General features: G+C 39.8%; 1 protein-coding gene across 1 annotated transcript; it reads left to right on the top strand.

Moving 5' to 3' along the window:
- Positions 1-1,929: 1,929 nt before the first annotated feature.
- On the top strand, positions 1,930-16,788 carry septin5b (septin 5b). The gene is made up of 13 exons (XM_085168152.1): positions 1,930-3,154; positions 3,285-3,295; positions 5,951-6,041; positions 8,045-8,131; positions 8,259-8,382; positions 8,703-8,837; positions 8,920-9,037; positions 11,087-11,188; positions 11,439-11,535; positions 11,645-11,780; positions 12,387-12,489; positions 12,688-13,048; positions 14,656-16,788. Exons 1-12 carry the CDS (start codon positions 3,112-3,114, stop codon positions 12,748-12,750), a joined length of 1,110 nt encoding a protein of 369 aa, XP_085024278.1. The 5' UTR covers positions 1,930-3,111; the 3' UTR covers positions 12,751-13,048; positions 14,656-16,788.
- The last annotated feature ends 3,137 nt before the right edge of the window (positions 16,789-19,925 follow it).

Below are 19,925 nucleotides of genomic sequence, written 5' to 3'. Positions count from 1 at the left end.
TTCTGCTTGTTTTCTTTTTTATTTCTCAACAGGTGATTGATATATGTATTTTTTGTCTGCTTATTTTGTTGGTTTTTGTTTTTTGCCCTTTATCCCCGTCCCTCTTCCCCGCTGTTTTTCTTTCCCTCTTTCTTTCTCCCCTTTCTTTTTCCCAGTCAAGTCTGTCCCGTATTTAACAAGTGAAAATAAAATAAAATAAACAATAAAAGGTGAATCAAATAGACCATTATGGCAAGGCTGGGATGGTCCATTTGGTAAAGTAAATCCGTTGGGCATCTTTCTTCGCCTTTAGACAATAATTCTGATGGCAAAAGAGCCAAACGGGACAGGCAAAAAAAAATTGTACAATGAGGGATAATAAAGGACATTTCTGTTCTATTTGATTCTATTCTTCCCTATGTGGCCCGTGAATCACACTATGGGAGTGGCTTCAGATCTTTCTGTGAGCTGTGTCCCCTTCAGCTGTATCTGCCAAGATTTGTTTGGATTTATGGAGCCATTATCTTTCTCATCAGGTCATTTCCTATGTGTAACAGCACCATTTCCTGCCTCTGTGGAACACCATCAGCGATTACAGAAAGACCAAACCATTTCTCCCATTTTCATCTTTGTTTCTCTTTCTATTCATTTTCTTTTCTCCTACTTCTGTTTCTCTCTGCATCATTCATATTTAATCTTGAAAGATTAAACATTGGTGTGACAAATTAAAAAATTTGTCTTTCACTGTTATTATCAGTGGTTAATCGTGGTATTTTGACCCACATAGTTCCTTTAGAGTGAGCAAGAAACAAAGCTAATTTCTGTATAACCCCGAACATGCTGATCGTAAATCTTAATAAAAAAATGTTCTTGGTCTTCCTGCGTCATTTACAAGAAACAAATAAAACTGTTTGCTTCTTGTGGCTATCTCTCCCCTACTCTCTACTGATTCCATTGTCCACCTGCCAGAGAGAGGGCGAAAATACTTGTTCAGAACAATAAGTACTTCCTCCTGCAAAGCGGTGCGCTCAGCAGCATCAGAGGAATCAACAGAAAACATGTGTGATCAGCCATTGTACTGAGCTATGCTCCAGCCTTCCTGCATTAGCCTGTTTCCTAAAGTCACCGTGTGACCTTGGACTGTACTTCTGTCTGTAAGGAAGAAACACGTATATGCTCACAAAGCTACATACAGTAAATATATGTTCCACCAGCACAAAAAGAAAAGGGGAAAAATGAAATGAACTTTGGTCATAACTTATACATAAATGTTCAGTTAGGGAAAAAATTATTTGAACACCTGCTGATTTTGTAATCAGTCTATAATTACAGTAGAAGGTTTATTTGAACAGTGAGAGACAGAACAAATGAATTTGCATTTTCATGAATGAAATAAGTATTTGATTTGCAAAACGTGCTTTAGTACTTGATGGAAAGCCCTTTGTTGGCAATCACAGAGACGTGTCTTGTAGTTGACCACAAGTTTCGCACACATTGCACACACTTCTGTGTGGAGGGAGCTGAGAGTTCGAGTTGCCAGACATCAACCATGAAACATTAATGACTTGGAGAGGATCTGCAAAGAGGTGTGGGACAAAATCCCCCCTGTGGTGCTCATGAAAATGCATCTTTCTGGATTTTTTTAATTGTTTTTTTTTTGTTATTTTTCTCTCAGTAAGTATAGCTGTGACACCTAACGGTCACTTTAGGCAGCACCCTATAAGCCATGCGAGCAGTTCAGCAGTGCTTTTTGGGAACTGATTCAATTAATATAATAAAATCAATGTAAATAACTGCCACACAGAACAACAGCATACTCATTCCACTTTGCATTTTACATGAAAATGCCATTAAAATATAATTAAATGACTGTTTTAAACAAAAAAAATGAATTTAATACAAAATGTATTTAAATTTCACTAAACATTAATACAGTTTCTGTGTTCAGTAACAAACTTATCAGAGATCTTAGTGGTGCACTTTCAGTTTAGAAGTCAGCGCTCTGTAATGGTGTTTTCATGGTATTTTCTTCAAGCAGGGATTAAATCACTGAGCTCTAGGTTATTATGTTGCGTCTCTGACCTTAAGGTCAAAATGGTAATCCCCAGTCATTTAAATAATATACAGACACCCCTGGCACAGTAGATAATGAGTGCTAAAAATGAAATTAAAGAAAGGATAAAGCTAAACATATATTTTCACTACAGTGGTAATCATTTTTCACTTAACTAAAATTCCCAGTATTTCATTAGAAAAAAAAAAACCTACAATAAATGACTCCACACTAGGATTTTTTGTTAGCTTTCTCTCCAGCTGGTCAACCTCGCAGTGATAGGTTTGACCCTTTGAAAGCCTAAATCCCCGGGCTGGGAGCAGCTGCATTTAGGAGGCATAGGTTTGTATTTTGTTCATACCTGTTTAATATGCACATTCACACTCCTCCAAGCAAAAGATGCAAAGTAACCTGATATCACACTGACTCACCAACAAAGTGACAATCATTCTTTGAAAGCAACACAGTCTTTCTGAAAGCATCAATGCATTTCATTCCATCACCCCCCTCTCCCTTTTTTAACTGTCACGTGATACCTGAGTCTGTTCGTCCAGTAATCCATTGTTTATTGGAGCTGCATTTTCTGTACTCATTTATCACACTGGCCGAAGTATGTAGCCAGTGTCACGTGACTGTGAGTCGCATGTGGGCACAGCAGAGCAGGCTAATCTGTTCACCTGCGCTTGACCCACGAAGGCAGCCTACTCTGCCGGACGTGCCTATTAATAAGCAGGGGCACATCATCTCAAAATGTGGGTCAAGGGGACAAAGGACAGTGGAATGGGGGACAGATGACATAGAACCTGACGTTCTTTGCGCAATAATGGGGTTATGACGCCTCCCCCTGGGGTTTCACGTGAACTGCAATCCATTTTTTTCCTCTACACAATAAATATGCTGCAAACCTGCGGGAGAGAGAGTAGAACACGACGACAGAGGGTTTTATGTATTTTATGTCTTATGATTTCTTACTTCTGCACATGTCAGAGCTCGTGCTGAAGCCCTCCGCCCACTGAGCTACGGCTCAGACCCTCCTCTCTCATTCACTCCGGACGCATCTTCCACCAGCTGTGTCCAGCATGACTGCCGACAGCAGGTACAAGAGCCGCGCGCCCCAGACAGGTAAGCTTTCTCAGCAAGGCTGCTTAGTGGTGCCTCCATGACGCGCGTAAGCGTTTTAACGTGTTTGCTCGGATTCTCTCCTCCTGCCATCCCTGCCTCGTGTCTGATGGAATTTGGCTTCACGTCAAAGATGATGGAGAGGTAAGAGGCACGCAGCAGATAAGTGTGTGTGTGTGTGTGTGTGTGTGTGTTTATACATGACTTACAAAATAAAAGCCCTATTCTGCGTAGCACCTGCACGGCTGAAATGCTGTAGTATTTCCTGACGCTTCTTCCTGTCTTAAAGATCAGTGGCATATGCAGCAACGACGCTGCATACTACAGGTCAGCAGTAACAGAGACCCCACTTCTGCATGGGTGCCTCCAGAATTTTTTCACAGGGAGGGGGGCAGTTTGTAACATCTGCACACATCTGTAAGCATGGCTCTGCTGGACAGCTCTGTGAACACTTTTGGTCTTTTATGCTGGTCTGATCATCATCTCATTGAGTCCAGCTTCTCAGTATTTGGGCCTTTTTCTTTCTTTCATTGGCAGGGCTGTCAAAGTTTTTAATAAAAATTAAAATGTTTCAGTAATGAGTCAGTCTGTTTAGTCCAGTGACGTCTCCACATCTTGGGCTTTTCCAAGTCTTAAAGATCCCGAGTTAATCCTGAGTGATGTGAAACAGAAAAAAACAAAACAAAAACCAAACCCTTGCACTAAGAAGCTAGAATTACAGAGGTTTTGCCATTTCTGCTTAGAAAACATCCTGTACAACTGGATTAGCTAATTATTTCAGCTAACTATGGTGGTAGAATTGAAAAGTTATTTCAGTTTCTTCCCCTTTAACCCACCTTTGTTCAGAGTGCCCCTTGTATAGATAAGTTTTGACAGCATATAGGTCTAGCGTCTGTGCTCATCCAGAGCTGTGTGACTGAGAAGACCATATTAGGGATATCCAGCCCAGTCTCGGAACTTGGAAAAATCATCCTATATTGTTCAAACTTCCTTTTTCTAACACAAAGTCAGTGAAAGTCAATTAGCTTAAAGGAGGATGTTATGGAGCATCTGGAGGAGGAACTCACTATGAGATAAATAACAATTTTTATGACCTAGGAATCAAGTTCATTTTTTAGTGTCCAAGCATGAAAGTATAGAGCTAATTTGAGCGGACTATATCCTTAGTCAGAAGTCAGAAGATGTGTGTTTTTTGTAACAAGCTGTTCAAAGCTGAAAAACAGTTAACATAGATGATTTGTGAAAATTTCATAACATAACCAATGAATTCAACTCCAAAAATGTTTCTTATCACTTTATGTTAGTCTCTTTAGCCACTGTAATATGTTACTGTGATATTTGGTGCAGTTTGGTAAATGACTGCTTTTCAGAGATTCAGGGAACATTTTTGTAGCATAACGACCTGATACTCAGCCAAAGAGTTGCAGTGATGACAAGTTTATTTACGCTATGCACACGAGCACAGTGATTTTCACAGGCCGACAGTGTCTGGCTTATCATCCTGTCTCTGTTACTGCTTCCTGCTTACGGCTCAGCACCCCTCTCCAGGTCCCAGCATCTACTGTTAGGAGGAAATAGGAGTCGTGAAATCCCACAATTACTTCCAGGTGTATGTTGACCAGCCTCCCCTAGCCATGCCCCCTGAACTGCCCTCTACACCCCTCCCCTGCAGCTGATATTTTCACAAAAAGATATTCTGACAGCTCATACATACAGCAGCTCTTCACTCTTTATTTTCAGATTTATATTTCCAAAATCCCGTGAGTGGTTAATAATTTATTTTTTTTGCCTTCATCCTGCTTCACTGTTTTCTGCTGTGGTGCCATGTTGGACAGCAGCGCTGAGGCTGAGTCAGAGCAGCCGACACAGACGCAGCAGTCTGCATCTCTGTGTTTTATGATCTGTGTGTGGGTGTGACTTACAAACACATTCACAGACAAACTGTCAATATGCAAGCAAAGCAGTAACACGCACGCACGCACGCACGCATGCACGCACGCACACACACACACACACACAAAAACACTCTCCAACTTCAGAACCACCTCTGCTCAGTAACACAGCTAATGAACTGTGTATAAGATTTGATATTAAAAGCTTGCAATATCCTCAGATGAAAACATTTGGAGAAAATCTCATGTATGACGGGAGAGCCTGGATTTATATTTGACCTGCTATTGAGTTCGTATCAGAGACATCTGTCTCTTTCAAGCCTCTGTTTGAAGGTTCTTGTTCCTTTCCCCCCCATCTTTCCAGATACGTGTATGCCTCTGCACTCACTGTACACTCTCTCCACCCCCTCCTGTTGTGAAACAACTGCCTGCTATACTGTATTATGAATACTTGGAGATTTTGCACGTATAATAAGACAAGCTACAGTTTGTTCATGTAAATGGGGGATCTTATTCACACACAGATGTCAGTCATGGAGTTCCACATGGTTCTATGCTGGGGCCATTTCTGTTTTGCTGTTTACATGCTTCCCTAAGGAAGTATCAATAAAAGGCATAGCATACATATTTGTTGCTATGCAAATGATACCCAACTTTATCTTTCTATGAAGCTAGATGACATATACCGACTAGTTAAACTATAGGCATATCTTTAAGACATAAAGCATTATTGCCCGAGAAAGATGTTTAAGCCTTTAAATTAAAGCTGAAAAATCTGCACTTCAATCACATCTTGTTTGTTTGAGTTGAAATCCACTGTGTTGGTGTACACAGGTGGTTCTTTGTCAACCAAAGTTTCTGGGTTAACCACTGCTGCTTTGTTTTCTATCTGTGTGGTTGTTTCCAGGAAAAAGAATATGTTGGTTTTGCCACACTGCCCAACCAGTTGCACAGGAAGTCAGTGAAAAAAGGCTTTGACTTCACACTCTTGGTGGCAGGTATGAGGTTTAAAAGGACACAACTTTGTCATGCACCAAAAGTGTCAAACCAAGACAGGATGTCATTATATCAAACTTTCACATTACACTTTCTGCACAGCCTGTTTAAATATGAATTGCCATCTAACAAGCTACATATTATAGGCAAAAGGCTAACAGTAGTCTGTCACATTTTATTTAAAAACTTTGACTAGTTAGTATATATGTGGGTATTTCAGAATATGTCCATCAACATATCAGGGCCAGAACTCACAGCCATCAAAGTTCATGTGAGGTATCATGCACATTGTTGTGGGAGCTTGGTGTAGTAACAGCTTGTTTTTTATTGCTAGCAATAAGTCAGACTCATTCCCAGTGGTACTGGACTCCACCAAGACTGTCTTCTGTCACCAGTTCTGTTCATCATTTTCAGGTGCAGCCAAGAGGTAGAGGATGTTGGGTTTTATGGTCTTAATATATCATCTCGACTTACTGGAGATGATGTAGTTTTGTTGGCTTCACTGAACCATGACCTCAACTTGCACTTGAGAGACTTGCAGCTGAGTGTGAACTGCTGGAATAAGAAGTAGCACCTCCAAGCGTAAGGCCATCGTTCTAAACTGGAAAAAGGTGGAAAGCTCCCTCTCGGTTGGGAATGAGTTGCTGTTCCAAGAGGAGGAGTGAGGTCATGTGGATTGAAGACTGACAGATGGATTAGTGTGTCTTCTGCAGTCTGTTGTGGTGATCAATCTACATTTGTACCCTAACGCATGGCCACAAGCTCAGGGTGGTGAAGAGTAGAAAGAATGAGATTTTGACTACAAGCAGTAGAAAACATCAAAAAGTATATTTGCTCAGCATTAGACAGAGAAGCTGCTACTCCTCCACATTGAAAGGAAATAAGCAAAGTGCTTCAGGAATCTAATGAGAATGCCTCCTGGGCACCTTATAGACTAGGTGTTGATGGGTGGATTGATGAACAGATTCATGGATATCTGACCCACAGTCCTGTTATTATAAAGACAGAGGGAAATTGATATTGCCTGTTAAGGAATAGCTTTGGAGATTAGAAATGGCCTTATTTGGATGACAGGCTCTTAAGTGCTAGCTTATCAGCTAATGCTAGCAAACTTCAATAGCCAGCTGCATCCATAAACTCTATGGCTGCAACCCCCTGATGATACCTGATATTTAATGGCAAGTAACTGAGTAATAAAACAGAAAAGTTAATTAATACAAATCTTTTGCTAAAGCCCTTGAGTTAAGGCTGAGAGATTGCACTTCAATTATATGCTTGATATGCTTGTGTGATTTAGCTATCACTTTGGTAATGTGCAGACACACACCAAAAAATGGGATGGAAACCAAGAACCGGCTCTTGTAGAGAACCAGTACCCAGTAGTTCAATTTCTTGGAATTGCTAGTCTGCTTGCCTATTGAGCCCGCTTATTGATTCTACTTGTACATGCACTACAATCAACTGAGTTCAGTTTTATGTTGAGGGAGGAAATAGTGGTGCAGGCTGAGGAAAAGCTGAGGGAATGCTGACCCCAGCCCAGCAACCAGACTGTGAACTTCAAAAGGTAACAACAAACTGATGAGCAGTCGGACTGCATCCTCTGTTTCTACCTGTTTATGTTTCTAAGGTGGAATCACCGTAGTGATCACTTTAAAGTGTCTTTCTGCTGGTTTTTATATTTGCTTTGTGCTATTGACTTTGTTCATACCTACATTCTAAGAGAAAGATCATGCGTGTGTCCTCATTAGGGTAGGGATTTGTTTTGGTGTGTGAGACTATTTCAGGGGTAGATGAGCTGCAAAAAGCGTTGCTGTAAACATGTCAAATTGCAGATTCAAGCACCAGAAATTTCAGTCTTCACAACAATTGGCCCAGATAATCTTTATCCGAGCCTCACTAATTAATAACACAAGTTTTACTCCCTTGCTTTAACTGACAATAAAATTAGTTTCCATGTGACAGTGAGCATGTTACACTGATGTAATGATCAATATGTATCCTACAGGTGAGTCTGGCCTAGGTAAATCCACTCTGGTGAACAGCCTTTTCCTCACTGATCTTCATAAAGACAGAAAGCTGCTCAACGCTGAAGGTGAGTGACTAATCTATCAGACGTCTTCACACCATTCTTCTTGTTTCTTTCATCAGTTATACAGTGTTATTGTATTGTATAACTCTCTGGTTTAATATCCATATCTGTTTGTTGTTCTGCCCTGAAGAGCGCATCAGTCAGACAGTGGAAATCACAAAGCACACTGTGGACATTGAGGAAAAGGGGGTGAAGTTGAAACTTACAATTGTGGACACCCCAGGATTTGGAGATGCTGTCAACAACACGGCGTGGTAAGGGTTGAGTTTGTACCGAACAAGATCAGCATGGTGATAAACATCAAATGGAAGAAGCCCTCTTATTTTTCTAAGTAAAGTGGACTTTACTTATCACCTCCTGATTAAATCCACGTAGACTCTTCTTTCATAAGGTCAGATTGTCTGCTTTGGACCATGTTTGAGTGAATGAACTGGTTAAGCTAGCTCAGACAGACACAAACTTGCTATTACTGTAAGCTAAGCAAACCACCTTCGAGATCAAAATGAGTCGTTAGAAAAGTAGATCAGTTTTTTAGCAAAACATGTAAATGTGTAAATATGCCGTTATTTTCTAGCTGGAGGCCCATTACAGATTATATCGACCAGCAGTTTGAACAGTACTTCAGAGATGAGAGCGGACTCAACAGGAAGAACATCCAGGACAACAGAGTGCACTGCTGCCTCTACTTCATACCCCCATTCGGACATGGGTAATATATATATATTTTCTTCCACACACATATGCACACATGTATTGTACACAGATTCAGGGAAGTTCATATCTTCCTGCAGGCTTCATCCTGTTGATATAGAGTTCATGAAGGCCCTGCAGGATAAAGTTAATGTGGTTCCTCTCATCGCTAAAGCTGACTGCCTCACTCCCTTTGAGATAAAGAAACTCAAAGAAAGGGTAAGATCATAAAGACACTTGATTTCACTGCAATTATGACAGCTTTATAAGTGGAAAATAAAAAGTGAATTTATGCTGAAGTATTTTCACTGTAAAATAAATGAAAAGTCCCAAATTAATGTGAATGCTGTTTAAAAATTCACATTACTGAGATCCTTAACCAGCACTTAACTACTTCTGCATACTTCATGTTACAGTCAAATTAATGGAGAAATCTTTAAATCCTCTTTAAATCCACCATAACTTATAAGTTACAATTTAAGTTTTCTGAAGAGTTTAATTCCTGGCATTTTCCCCACCACTGCATGTCATTACCTACTGTAAAAAAAAAAAAGTAAAAACATGAAACATTTCACATTCCCGTGGCAGCGTGCTCAGTACTTGCTCAGGAGTTTAGGGGGTTTTTTCACTGTAAAAAGAAGTTTTCTTCCCACGCAGTAAACAGTGGACGCTAATGTTTTTGTCACTTTTTACGGAGTCAAACTCAAAGTAATGTCAGCACTTAAGCTTTAAATGCTGCACGGTCGTACTCTCTCTCGCACTCTATATATTATCCATTGTGGATCTACACACATCTGTTACCATGAACGTCACATATGTCATTATCATGAGATACTCTCACTAATAAAATCACAGTTTAGTAACGCAGTGACACAGCGTGCTTATGGGAAAGTAACAGTAATTTAATTACTTTTTTTGCAGTAGTAATCCCTTTCACATCCATAAATAAACTTTACAAACATGAAAACTGAGTTAATGGAATTTTTTCCTCCAGTGCATGATGACATCACCGGCTCTAAGAGGGTGGAGTCTTTCTCTTTCTTTTACACAAAGTTAAGCAAATTAAGATTATGTCTGTGAAGATTCTCAGTCATCCAGGTCATCGTAGTCTTCCTTAGACTACAAATTAAGATTAGTTTGTGTATTTTTGTTTTGTTTTGTTTAGCACATTTTCAGGTTTTGGTACTCTTGTTTATTACACTTAAGCTGGCTGTTATTTTGGTAATCTTATGCAATTAAGATTATTCTGCAAGTTGAGCTTTGAATATTTCAAATATTTTTAAACCTTTCAGGCAAAATCTTTCACATTTTCAGCATTTTCACTAGGAGATGCTTTTGCTAGTATTATGGCACTGTAATTTTAATGGAGACTAAATATCAAACAAAAACTCAAGAAAAACACACATAAATGTTAAATAAACCGACGTAAAGTACACATTAAATACATAACAAAAAGGAAGTGACATGATTGAGATCTGTTTTAACCTCATGGCCTCCTCTTTGACATATTTTGTGTTTTTCTCATCTGTTCTGACTATTCTGAGTGTCACTCAACCAATGCAACCCTGTTACCCACATTATCAAAAGAATACAAATTTATTTGAACATTTACTTCCTTTATTTATGTGACAGTCCACAGCTAGCATCTTTTTGAAACAATACACAATTATTTAGCCTAGTGCTAGCATTGCATTATAATATTGTAAGCATAGGAATTAAACAAATATTAAAATGTTAAAAACATATAAAGTACTATTAAACAACATTTCTGTGGCCCTGAATACAAAATTACTCAAAGAAAGAGTATTCATTATGAAGATATATATACTCTACATAACAAAATAATCAACAATTTCCTAAACAACATTTTTCAAATTTACTTTTTTATTGGTATTGGGTGCTCCAAGCATAGCACACAACAGCTACATTGTCTCATAAAAGTGTACCTTTGATGTCTGAGATGGAAAAATCTTTGTTGTTTTTGATGATTTATTATTTGTTTTTTTTCTAATACATAACAAAAAAATATAAAATAAAGGATCCATTTTTGTCTCATTTTTGAAGCCTAAATTGTGGTTCAGTTCTGTGATGACATGCAAATCTTTTGAAGCTCTTTTTAGCACAGGATGATTCATACATCTCTCTAAAGCCTTCATATACAGTACAGAAGGGCACTGACTTCCTGCTAAATTTTCTCCTTCTGTGGGCGTATGTGTGTGTGTGGTTCTGCTGCTATCCATCACATCTCGTATGTGTTTTTTCTTCCAGGTGAGGGACGAGATCGATAAATATGAGATAAAGATCTATCAGTTCCCTCACTGTGACTCGGATGAGGATGAAGAGTTCAAGCAGCAAGATAAAGAGCTGAAGGTGAGCAGGATTCACATTGAATATGTTCAAAACAGCATCTTTAATTTACTTCCTTATGGTTTTCTGTTTTCAGATGATAGCTGTAACTAACCCCTGCTTCAATACAATCTTACTTCTAGCTGAATAAAAACATGAAATTGAAAACATTTATTTGGAATGAAGTACCGCTAAATAAAACAGTAGTATTTGTACTTTTACTCTGACATTAGGAATCTGAATCTTTCCTCTGTGGCTGCTGCTTGTGATGCAGGAGAGCACGCCGTTTGCTGTGATTGGTAGCAACACTGTGGTAGAAGCTCGAGGTCATAGAGTGAGAGGGAGAGTCTACCCCTGGGGCATTGTGGAGGGTAAGCAGCTCTAAACTGGAGGTTGTAGCTGTGCGGCTGTCTTTCCCAATTCTGATTGGCCAACAGTCTGTCTGGATTCACCCTCACGTTCATCCTGTCCTGCGTGCAGTGGAGAACCCGTCTCACTGCGACTTTGTGAAGCTGAGAACCATGCTGATAAGAACCCACATGCACGACCTGAAGGACATCACCAGTGACTGTCACTATGAGAACTACAGGGCACAGTGCATCCAGAACATGACGAGGTGTGAACCTGACAAAACCTACACACGGTCACAAAACATGGTTAATTATGAGTAAAACTGAGATATGGAGAACAAAACCAGGGCGATTAGTAGATCTTTGACATATTCTAAAAGTATATGACAAAAAGTTCATTTCATTACATTACACTTCTTAAGACCATGATTTTCTCGTAATTTTTTAAAGTTTTCTTGAGCAGTCAGTATATATGTATATTCCAAATGTGAGCATACATTTTTACTTAATAACACAACATTTATTTTTAATCTCACAATTTTGTGTCATTAGTTGCGTAGACAAATTATGTGACTTTATTACTAAGTCAAAAGTTTGACTTGTTATCTCATCAATTTTACTTTGTAGCCTTGGTTTCTGTTTGCATTTGAATTTACCATCATAATAATTCAAATGAAGTTATTATCAGATAACAATCCTGTTAGTAAAGGCTTTAACACTTTGTGCTTCCATTGCAGACAGAAGAACGAGTTAGCTCATTTTCCTGTCTTGCTGACAAAAAAATCCAGTGTTACTGTGATGGATGACTGTGAAACAAATGGAAGCCGGCAGCCTGTTATTCTCATCCCTCATGTTTATGTGTCCTGTTACAGTAAGATGAATGCAGATAAGCGTGTGGAGAGCCCCAACCCGATTCTGCCACTGTCTACACCAGATATTGAGGCTGAGAAGCTTATCAAGACGAAAGATGAAGAAGTGAGTGTCAAAAACGCGACTCTGTGACTCTGTGACTCTGTGATATACCTCAGATGCTCAATAATACATTACAGTGGGTGTTATATAACCAAGACACTGATGTGAATTGATGACCCATATGTGTTATTATGTAACACTGTCTTTCATGCTCCTCTTGCTCCCCTGTCTCTGTCTTGTGTTTATCTGGTGTGTCTGTAGCTGAGGAGGATGCAGCAGATGCTCCAGAAGATGCAGCAGCAGATGCATGAACAGGAACTGTGACTCCCCTCTCCCACAGCATCTCTGTCCCTTTATATCTTTATTTAGATGGCAGTGTTCCCTCACCGATGCCATGTTTTTAGGGGTTGAGATAAAAAATTCTTCAGTGTCAATATTTCACCCAATTCTTTAAACTCTGGTCACAAAAAATATAGTAGATGAATGACAGCATGATGTTTTTGCCGTTTGATAGTCATGTTAAACAATAGGGAGTAGCTTGCACTTTGTTATCTTTAGACCACAGGCTTAGGGATGGTTAGTTTTACTTGAAATGCTCCATGTATGCCCTCAATGAATTACAGTGGGGCAAAAAAGTATTTAGTCAGCCACCGATTGTGCAAGTTCCCCCACTTAAAATGATGACAGAGGTCAGTAATTTGCACCAGAGGTACACTTCAACTGTGAGAGACAGAATGTGAAAAAAAAATCCATGAATTCACATGGTAGGATTTGTAAAGAATTTATTCGTAAATCAGGGTGGAAAATAAGTATTTGGTCAATAACAAAAATACAACTCAATACTTTGTAACATAACCTTTGTTGGCAATAACAGAGGTCAAACGTTTACTATAGGTCTTTACCAGGTTTGCACACACAGTAGCTGGTATTTTGGCCCATTCCTCCATGCAGATCTTCTCAAGAGCAGTGATGTTTTGGGGCTGTCGCCGAGCAACACGGACTTTCAACTCCCGCCACAGATTTTCTATGGGGTTGAGGTCTGGAGACTGGCTAGGCCACTCCAGGACTTTCAAATGCTTCTTACGGAGCCACTCCTTTGTTGCCCGGGCGGTGTGTTTTGGATCATTGTCATGTTGGAAGACCCAGCCTCGTTTCATCTTCAAAGTTCTCACTGATGGAAGGAGGTTTTGGCTCAAAATCTCACGATACTTGGCCCCATTCATTCTGTCCTTAACACGGATCAGTCGTCCTGTCCCCTTGGCAGAAAAACAGCCCCATAGCATGATGTTTCCACCCCCATGCTTCACAGTAGGTATGGTGTTCTTGGGATGCAACTCAGTATTCTTCTTCCTCCAAACACGACGAGTTGAGTTTATACCAAAAAGTTCTACTTTGGTTTCATCTGACCACATGACATTCTCCCAATCCTCTGCTGTATCATCCATGTGCTCTCTGGCAAACTTCAGACGGGCCTGGACATGCACTGGCTTCAGCAGCGGAACACGTCTGGCACTGCGGGATTTGATTCCCTGTCGTTGTAGTGTGTTACTGATGGTGACCTTTGTTACTTTGGTCCCAGCTCTCTGCAGGTCATTCACCAGGTCCCCCCGTGTGGTTCTGGGATCTTTGCTCACCGTTCTCATGATCATTTTGACCCCACGGGATGAGATCTTGCGTGGAGCCCCAGATCGAGGGAGATTATCAGTGGTCTTGTATGTCTTCCATTTTCTGATGATTGCTCCCACAGTTGATTTTTTCACACCAAGCTGCTTGCCTATTGTAGATTCACTCTTCCCAGTCTGGTGCAGGTCTACAATTCTTTTCCTGGTGTCCTTCGAAAGCTCTTTGGTCTTGGCCATGGCGGAGTTTGGAGTCTGACTGGTTGAGGCTGTGGACAGGTGTCTTTTATACAGATGATGAGGTCAAACAGGTGCCATTCATACAGGTAACGAGTGGGGGACAGAAAAGCTTCTTACAGAAGACGTTACAGGTCTGTGAGAGCCAGGGATTTTCCTTGTTTGAGGTGACCAAATACTTATTTTCCACCCTGATTTACGAATAAATTCTTTACAAATCCTACCATGTGAATTCATGGATTTTTTTTTTCACATTCTGTCTCTCACAGTTGAAGTGTACCTCTGGTGCAAATTACTGACCTCTGTCATCATTTTAAGTGGGGGAACTTGCACAATCGGTGGCTGACTAAATACTTTTTTGCCCCACTGTAAGTAGTTTATTCACTGATTGTTTGTACTGTACTTGTGGACTGACAAACAGCTGGAACAGCTGCTGGTAATATAATACCAATACTAATAATACTTATTCAGAATGTGGGGTTTTCCTACAATGGTCAGATTATACAGTGAGTGGAACTGAAATGCTGACTGGAGAAACACACTGCTCTTTGAGGTTTAATATCTGCTTAATCAGGCTTAATATAATCAGTGTCCTGATCAGGACTCAGGATCAGGACTAGTCTAATAACTTATTTCCCATAATACTGAAATTATAATATAAAGTACTTTGTATTTGAGTGGACATGCTGATGTTTTTAAATGGGTTTCTATTAAACCCAGAGATGGTTGGGTGGGGTATTACACATCAAGACTCTTCTGCATTGGCTGAACTTTTCTAACCTGGTGGTGCATCCATCTTTTATATAATGTACAGTTAATAAGCACATTACAGTCTCCTACACATCTGTCTGCAGTTGTCTTGCATTGTGAATAATCTAGGCATTTATGACTAGGAAGAGTAACGTGCAACCTAAAAAGATATCAATCCTAAAAAGTCAAAGGGGACCTATTTTGTTTCAGTGCTGTTATAGTGTTCGATGTTCACACAACTGAATTTATTTATTTAAACATGGCCAGAGGTTCACATGAGCTCTGGTTTTGGCTCTGCATGATGTCAGTGAGAGTGGGTCTTCATAATGTGGTCATCTGGCGCACACAGACGTGAGTACAGAACCACCTCCTACCTGGCCTAGCTGTTTGTAGAAAAATAAAAGTAAAGCTGGAAATTAGCAGAATAGGCTCTCTTTAAGGGTTGCCTGGTAAACAAGATAATGCCAAAATGCTTTTTAAATCCATGTATTTAAAGGGGGCATAATATGCAAAATTCAACTTTTTATGTTGTTATTTTTTTTAAGAATATTTGATATTTCTACAAACCCACACAAAGAAAAATAAAATCATCTTCGTGACATTCACAATGAATGATCAGCGTTGGTCTGCAGCATCAAAACAGGTGAAGCAGTTCCACTGTTTGGCAAAAAGATATACCTGAATGAGCCAACAAAGCCACAAGCAGAGCATGCTGTTCATGCAGTCCTTGTAGCTTGTTGTATGTTACAAATGTTACAATTAGTTTTGATCATATACCAAGTGGCCACTACTATAGAGGGATAGTCATAAATTGACTTTAAGACCAACTTGAATCCAGTAAGACATAATCACCTGTGGGTTACCAGGTGTATTTCATGTTGCCTTTTTGCATTTCAGTGCAAGATAGTTTCTGTATTATATACAACAGGACTGTTGCAATATCAGATTTCTATTTCATGATTGCTGTGGTAACAAAAAAGTTGCAATATCTATCATAATAATAACAGTAATGGTAATAATAATTACAGCAATAATGCTACCAGTCAGATTCATCTGGAACTTTGTTTTATGTATGCATTTAAAGTCAAAATAAATATACATTGAGCTGATGAGACTTTCACTGAAACTGTACAAAAACAATAAAAAGCCATCATATCAGAGCTCTATACTCTTTTTGCAACATGTTCATCAGAGATTTTACATTATAAGTAAGATATATGGAACCAAAGTTTGGAATACTGAAATCTCCACACAAGATTAAAAATCAGCTTGTATATATTACCATAAATCATTAACAGGTAACTCTAATTTATAGATGAACACTGTTCCAGTGTGTTTGGCTGTGTAAAAAGATGAAAACAATATGGGAAAAAGGTCAACAAAATCTTTGTTTCTCACCAACAGAATATAGTTATAATAAAAACATATATGTTGGTAAACATCAGTCTTTTCAATCCAAAAAGCTATTAAAAAAAAATCACAGACCAAATGTTACCTGCAGGATAAGACAAGTGATGGCGAACCTTCGAGTACGAGGAATAATATAAACATTAAAGGACGAAGGCTCAGTCAGAGTACTTCTTTAAACCAAGCGTCTTTGGCTATAAGTCCTCAACTGAGGATTTAATTTTATGCAAATTGTTTTGGATTTAGAGGAACGCTGTGTTGTTTGGCTTTTTGTGTCTGTTGTTCATTAGTTACTTTTTCTGTTTATATGGATCTTATGACAACTATTTACTACAACTATGATATTGTCATATGCAGTGTTGGGTAAGTTACTTTAAAATAGTAACTTAGTTACATTACTAGTTACTTCTATCAAAAGTAACTCAGTTACTTCAAGTTACTCGTTACTTTCAAAGTAACTAGTTACTAGGGAAAGTAACTTTGGTTTTACTCAGAATTCTCTTGTTAATGTGTTGCTTCCATAACTTTGCCAGTCTTCTAGCTTGCTTACTTGCCACAAGTGCACTGTGCCACCTACCAATAGAAAGGAAAAGATAATGTGCATATTTCCACGAGAGAAATCCCACGTGTGGACCGTCATTGACTGCTGCCATGATTCTAGCCTACGTCACAGCGTCATGTGCGCCTTTTACATCCAACACAAAAACTGCAGTCGTGGTGCTTTGATTGTACTCAGAACTCGGAAATTCTGCCTTCTGAATAGGAAGATGTAGGCAACACCAGACTGCAGATGAGCTGCATACAGGGCTGGACTGGGACAAAAAATCGGCCCGGGCATTTTGACTAGAGACTGGCCCACCATTATAGGAAAAATCATAAAGCCTTTGAATGAAAACAAACGCTGTTGTGACAGTGACAGTAAGATTCAGATAATTATTTTTTAAAAGCCAGACATTTTAAATGAGAATAAGACAGAAAAGTATTTCTTTGTGCCCCCCTCTCCCTGTTAATCCCCTTCCTGGCCCCCCTGGCAAAACTTTGCTAGATCCGCACCTGCACAGTTACCAGCTGTCAGCTACCTAAAAAAGGATCCTGGGGTTATCTGTCTCTCAGAAACAGTTTATAACTTCCCTTCAACTCATTCATGTCACCTAAAAGGTAAACCTGTTTCTCCATCACCTGTTCAGCTCTGATGATTCAGTAAGGACGTCTCCTGGTTTCATCTTCATGTTTCCCTCTCACCAGATAACCAAACCGACATCATGACCAGCAGCTTTTTTGCAGCTGTGGCTCCAGCAAACATCAGCTGATACTAGAAAATAATATTAAATAAATTCTAACAACAGCTGATCAAGCTTAAACGTGCTGCTGTTGTTTAGCGCGACATCGGCTGGTTTCCTCTTTCTGGCGCAAAGTGGGCGATAAACAAACAAGAGAGCCGATCAGCTGATCATTGATCAGTTTTCATGATTGAAGTAGAAACGGGAGAGGGAGGGGGGAGAATGAAAGAAGAAGAGGCAGCTGTGCAGCGTAAAGACAGAATAACTCCAGCTTTGTGTCTTTTTCAATGTAGCTGAATTACGGGACAAACTGTTCCTTTTCACCTCAATAAGAAACGCGTAATATTTTCTCTGAATACCAGATGGGACGGTTGGCAACTCTAATAACTTATAAACAAAATAAAGTTCAACACCATTAACTTCATAGCACCCACCCAGCTGTATAGAAACTCCGTCATGCTAGCTAGTACGCAGTACGGAAAAAGTCAGAATAACCAAAATAAACTCCACCTAAACTTGGTTCATATCTGACCCAGATAGACTGCAGGTCATAACTTCTTACCTGAAGTTCAGTTCACACTTGGACCGGCGGCCGCCTCGGGTCTCTTTTCCTTCTGCGTCCCCTTTCCCTCATCCACCTGCTGCCTCCACCACTTGCTAATGTTACAGAATCTGTGGAAGCTCCGCGATAGCCACCACACAAAGTAACGAGTAATGACCCTATCTAAATCCCAGTAACGACTAACGCGTTCCTGATTTTGGCATAATAACTAGTTACCGTGCTCGTTACCACAATAATAACGTAGTTACTGTAACGCGTTACTTAATAACGCGTTAGTCCCAACACTGGTCATATGTGCAACAATGACACAGTATTTTATTTTTAATTTCATGGTTAAATGGCGACATCCTCACTGTGTAAGAAACATTGATGCTTACCATATTACAGATGTTATTTTATGGACTGTCATGTCAGAGGTTTTGAAAATGCTTTAGAGAATATTTCCTGAATTAAAATTGTTCTACATCCCATATTTGTAACATACTAGCTTTATAATGTGGTGATGATACAGTTTTCTTTATAACATAGCCCTTTTCAGGAACAGCGTAACATAGTGATTTGCAGTATAACAAGGCCATAATAGGTACAAATAAAACAATTCTTTTGTGTAAAATTATTTTGTGTCCGTCTTCTTATTTTACCATGTGTCCGTTATTGCAGACACATGAACTAACCGGCATGCAGTCTGTTTCTGTTTCTGTTGCTCTTTCTCCATACTTTAAACTTTTTCAGCTCAACCTACATCTGGACCCCCTTCAGTTCACTTACCAGCAGTGCTCTGGAGTTAAGGAAACCATCATTACCTGCTCAATCATGTCTACCTCCATCTAGACCAGCTGGCAAGCACTGTGAGGGTTGTGTTTTTTTACTTTTCCAGTGCATTCAGTACCATCAGGCCTGAAAGCGATGGAGGTACATGCCTCTCACATGTCCTGGATTTTTGATTACCTGACAAGAAAATCACAACATGTGTGCTTTCAGCATTGTGTGTGTCACAAGGTGATCAGCAACATTGGGCGACCACAAGGGACTGTCCTCTCCCCTTTATTATTCTCCCTCTACACCGAGGACTATAGTCTCTGAACAGAGCCCTTCAATCTTCAGAAGTTTTCTGATGACTCTGCAGTAGTTGGATGCATTGGTGACGGTGATGAGACAGAGTACTGGACTATGGTTTACTGCTGTGTCACATGGTGCGAGCAGAATCATCTACAGCTCAACGTGACAAAGACCAAGGAATTTATTGTGGACATTTGGAGGACCAGGAAACCTGTGACCCTGTTTCAATCCAGGTGGTCGATTTGGACATTGTGGAGGACTATAACTACCTCGGAGTACACACTGATAATAACCTGGACTGAATTTAAAAAGCCCTGCAGGAAGGGCCAGAGTCCTCTCTATTTTGTGAAGCAGCTGAGGTCTTTTAACATCTGTCAGACAATGTTCAGGATTTTCTATGAGTCTGTTGTGGCCAGTGCCATCCTGCATGCTGGGGAAGCCGGTTGAGGGTCGCAGATGGCAACAGATTCAATAAACTGATCTGCAAGGCCAGTAATGTTATGGGGACGGAGCTGGACTTCCTTAAGGTGAACGCTGTCCAAGATAAGGACAATGCTGGACAATACCTCCCAACCAATTCATGAT

This window comes from Neolamprologus multifasciatus, chromosome 7 (assembly GCF_963576455.1).
Source record: "Neolamprologus multifasciatus chromosome 7, fNeoMul1.2, whole genome shotgun sequence".
NCBI lineage: Eukaryota > Metazoa > Chordata > Actinopteri > Cichliformes > Cichlidae > Neolamprologus > Neolamprologus multifasciatus.
Note: the sequence above shows the minus strand (reverse complement) of the source record. Positions and strands in the feature narration are given on the sequence as shown.

Excerpts from the sequence above, each read along its gene's own strand:
- septin5b (XM_085168152.1), top strand. The coding sequence starts at position 3,112 with ATGACTGCCGACAGCAGGTACAAGAGCCGCGCGCCCCAGACAG. Across the intron at positions 6,042-8,044 it reads CTTCACACTCTTGGTGGCAG|GTGAGTCTGGCCTAGGTAAA; the intron begins GTATGAGGTTTA and ends TGTATCCTACAG. Across the intron at positions 11,189-11,438 it reads AGCAAGATAAAGAGCTGAAG|GAGAGCACGCCGTTTGCTGT; the intron begins GTGAGCAGGATT and ends CTTGTGATGCAG.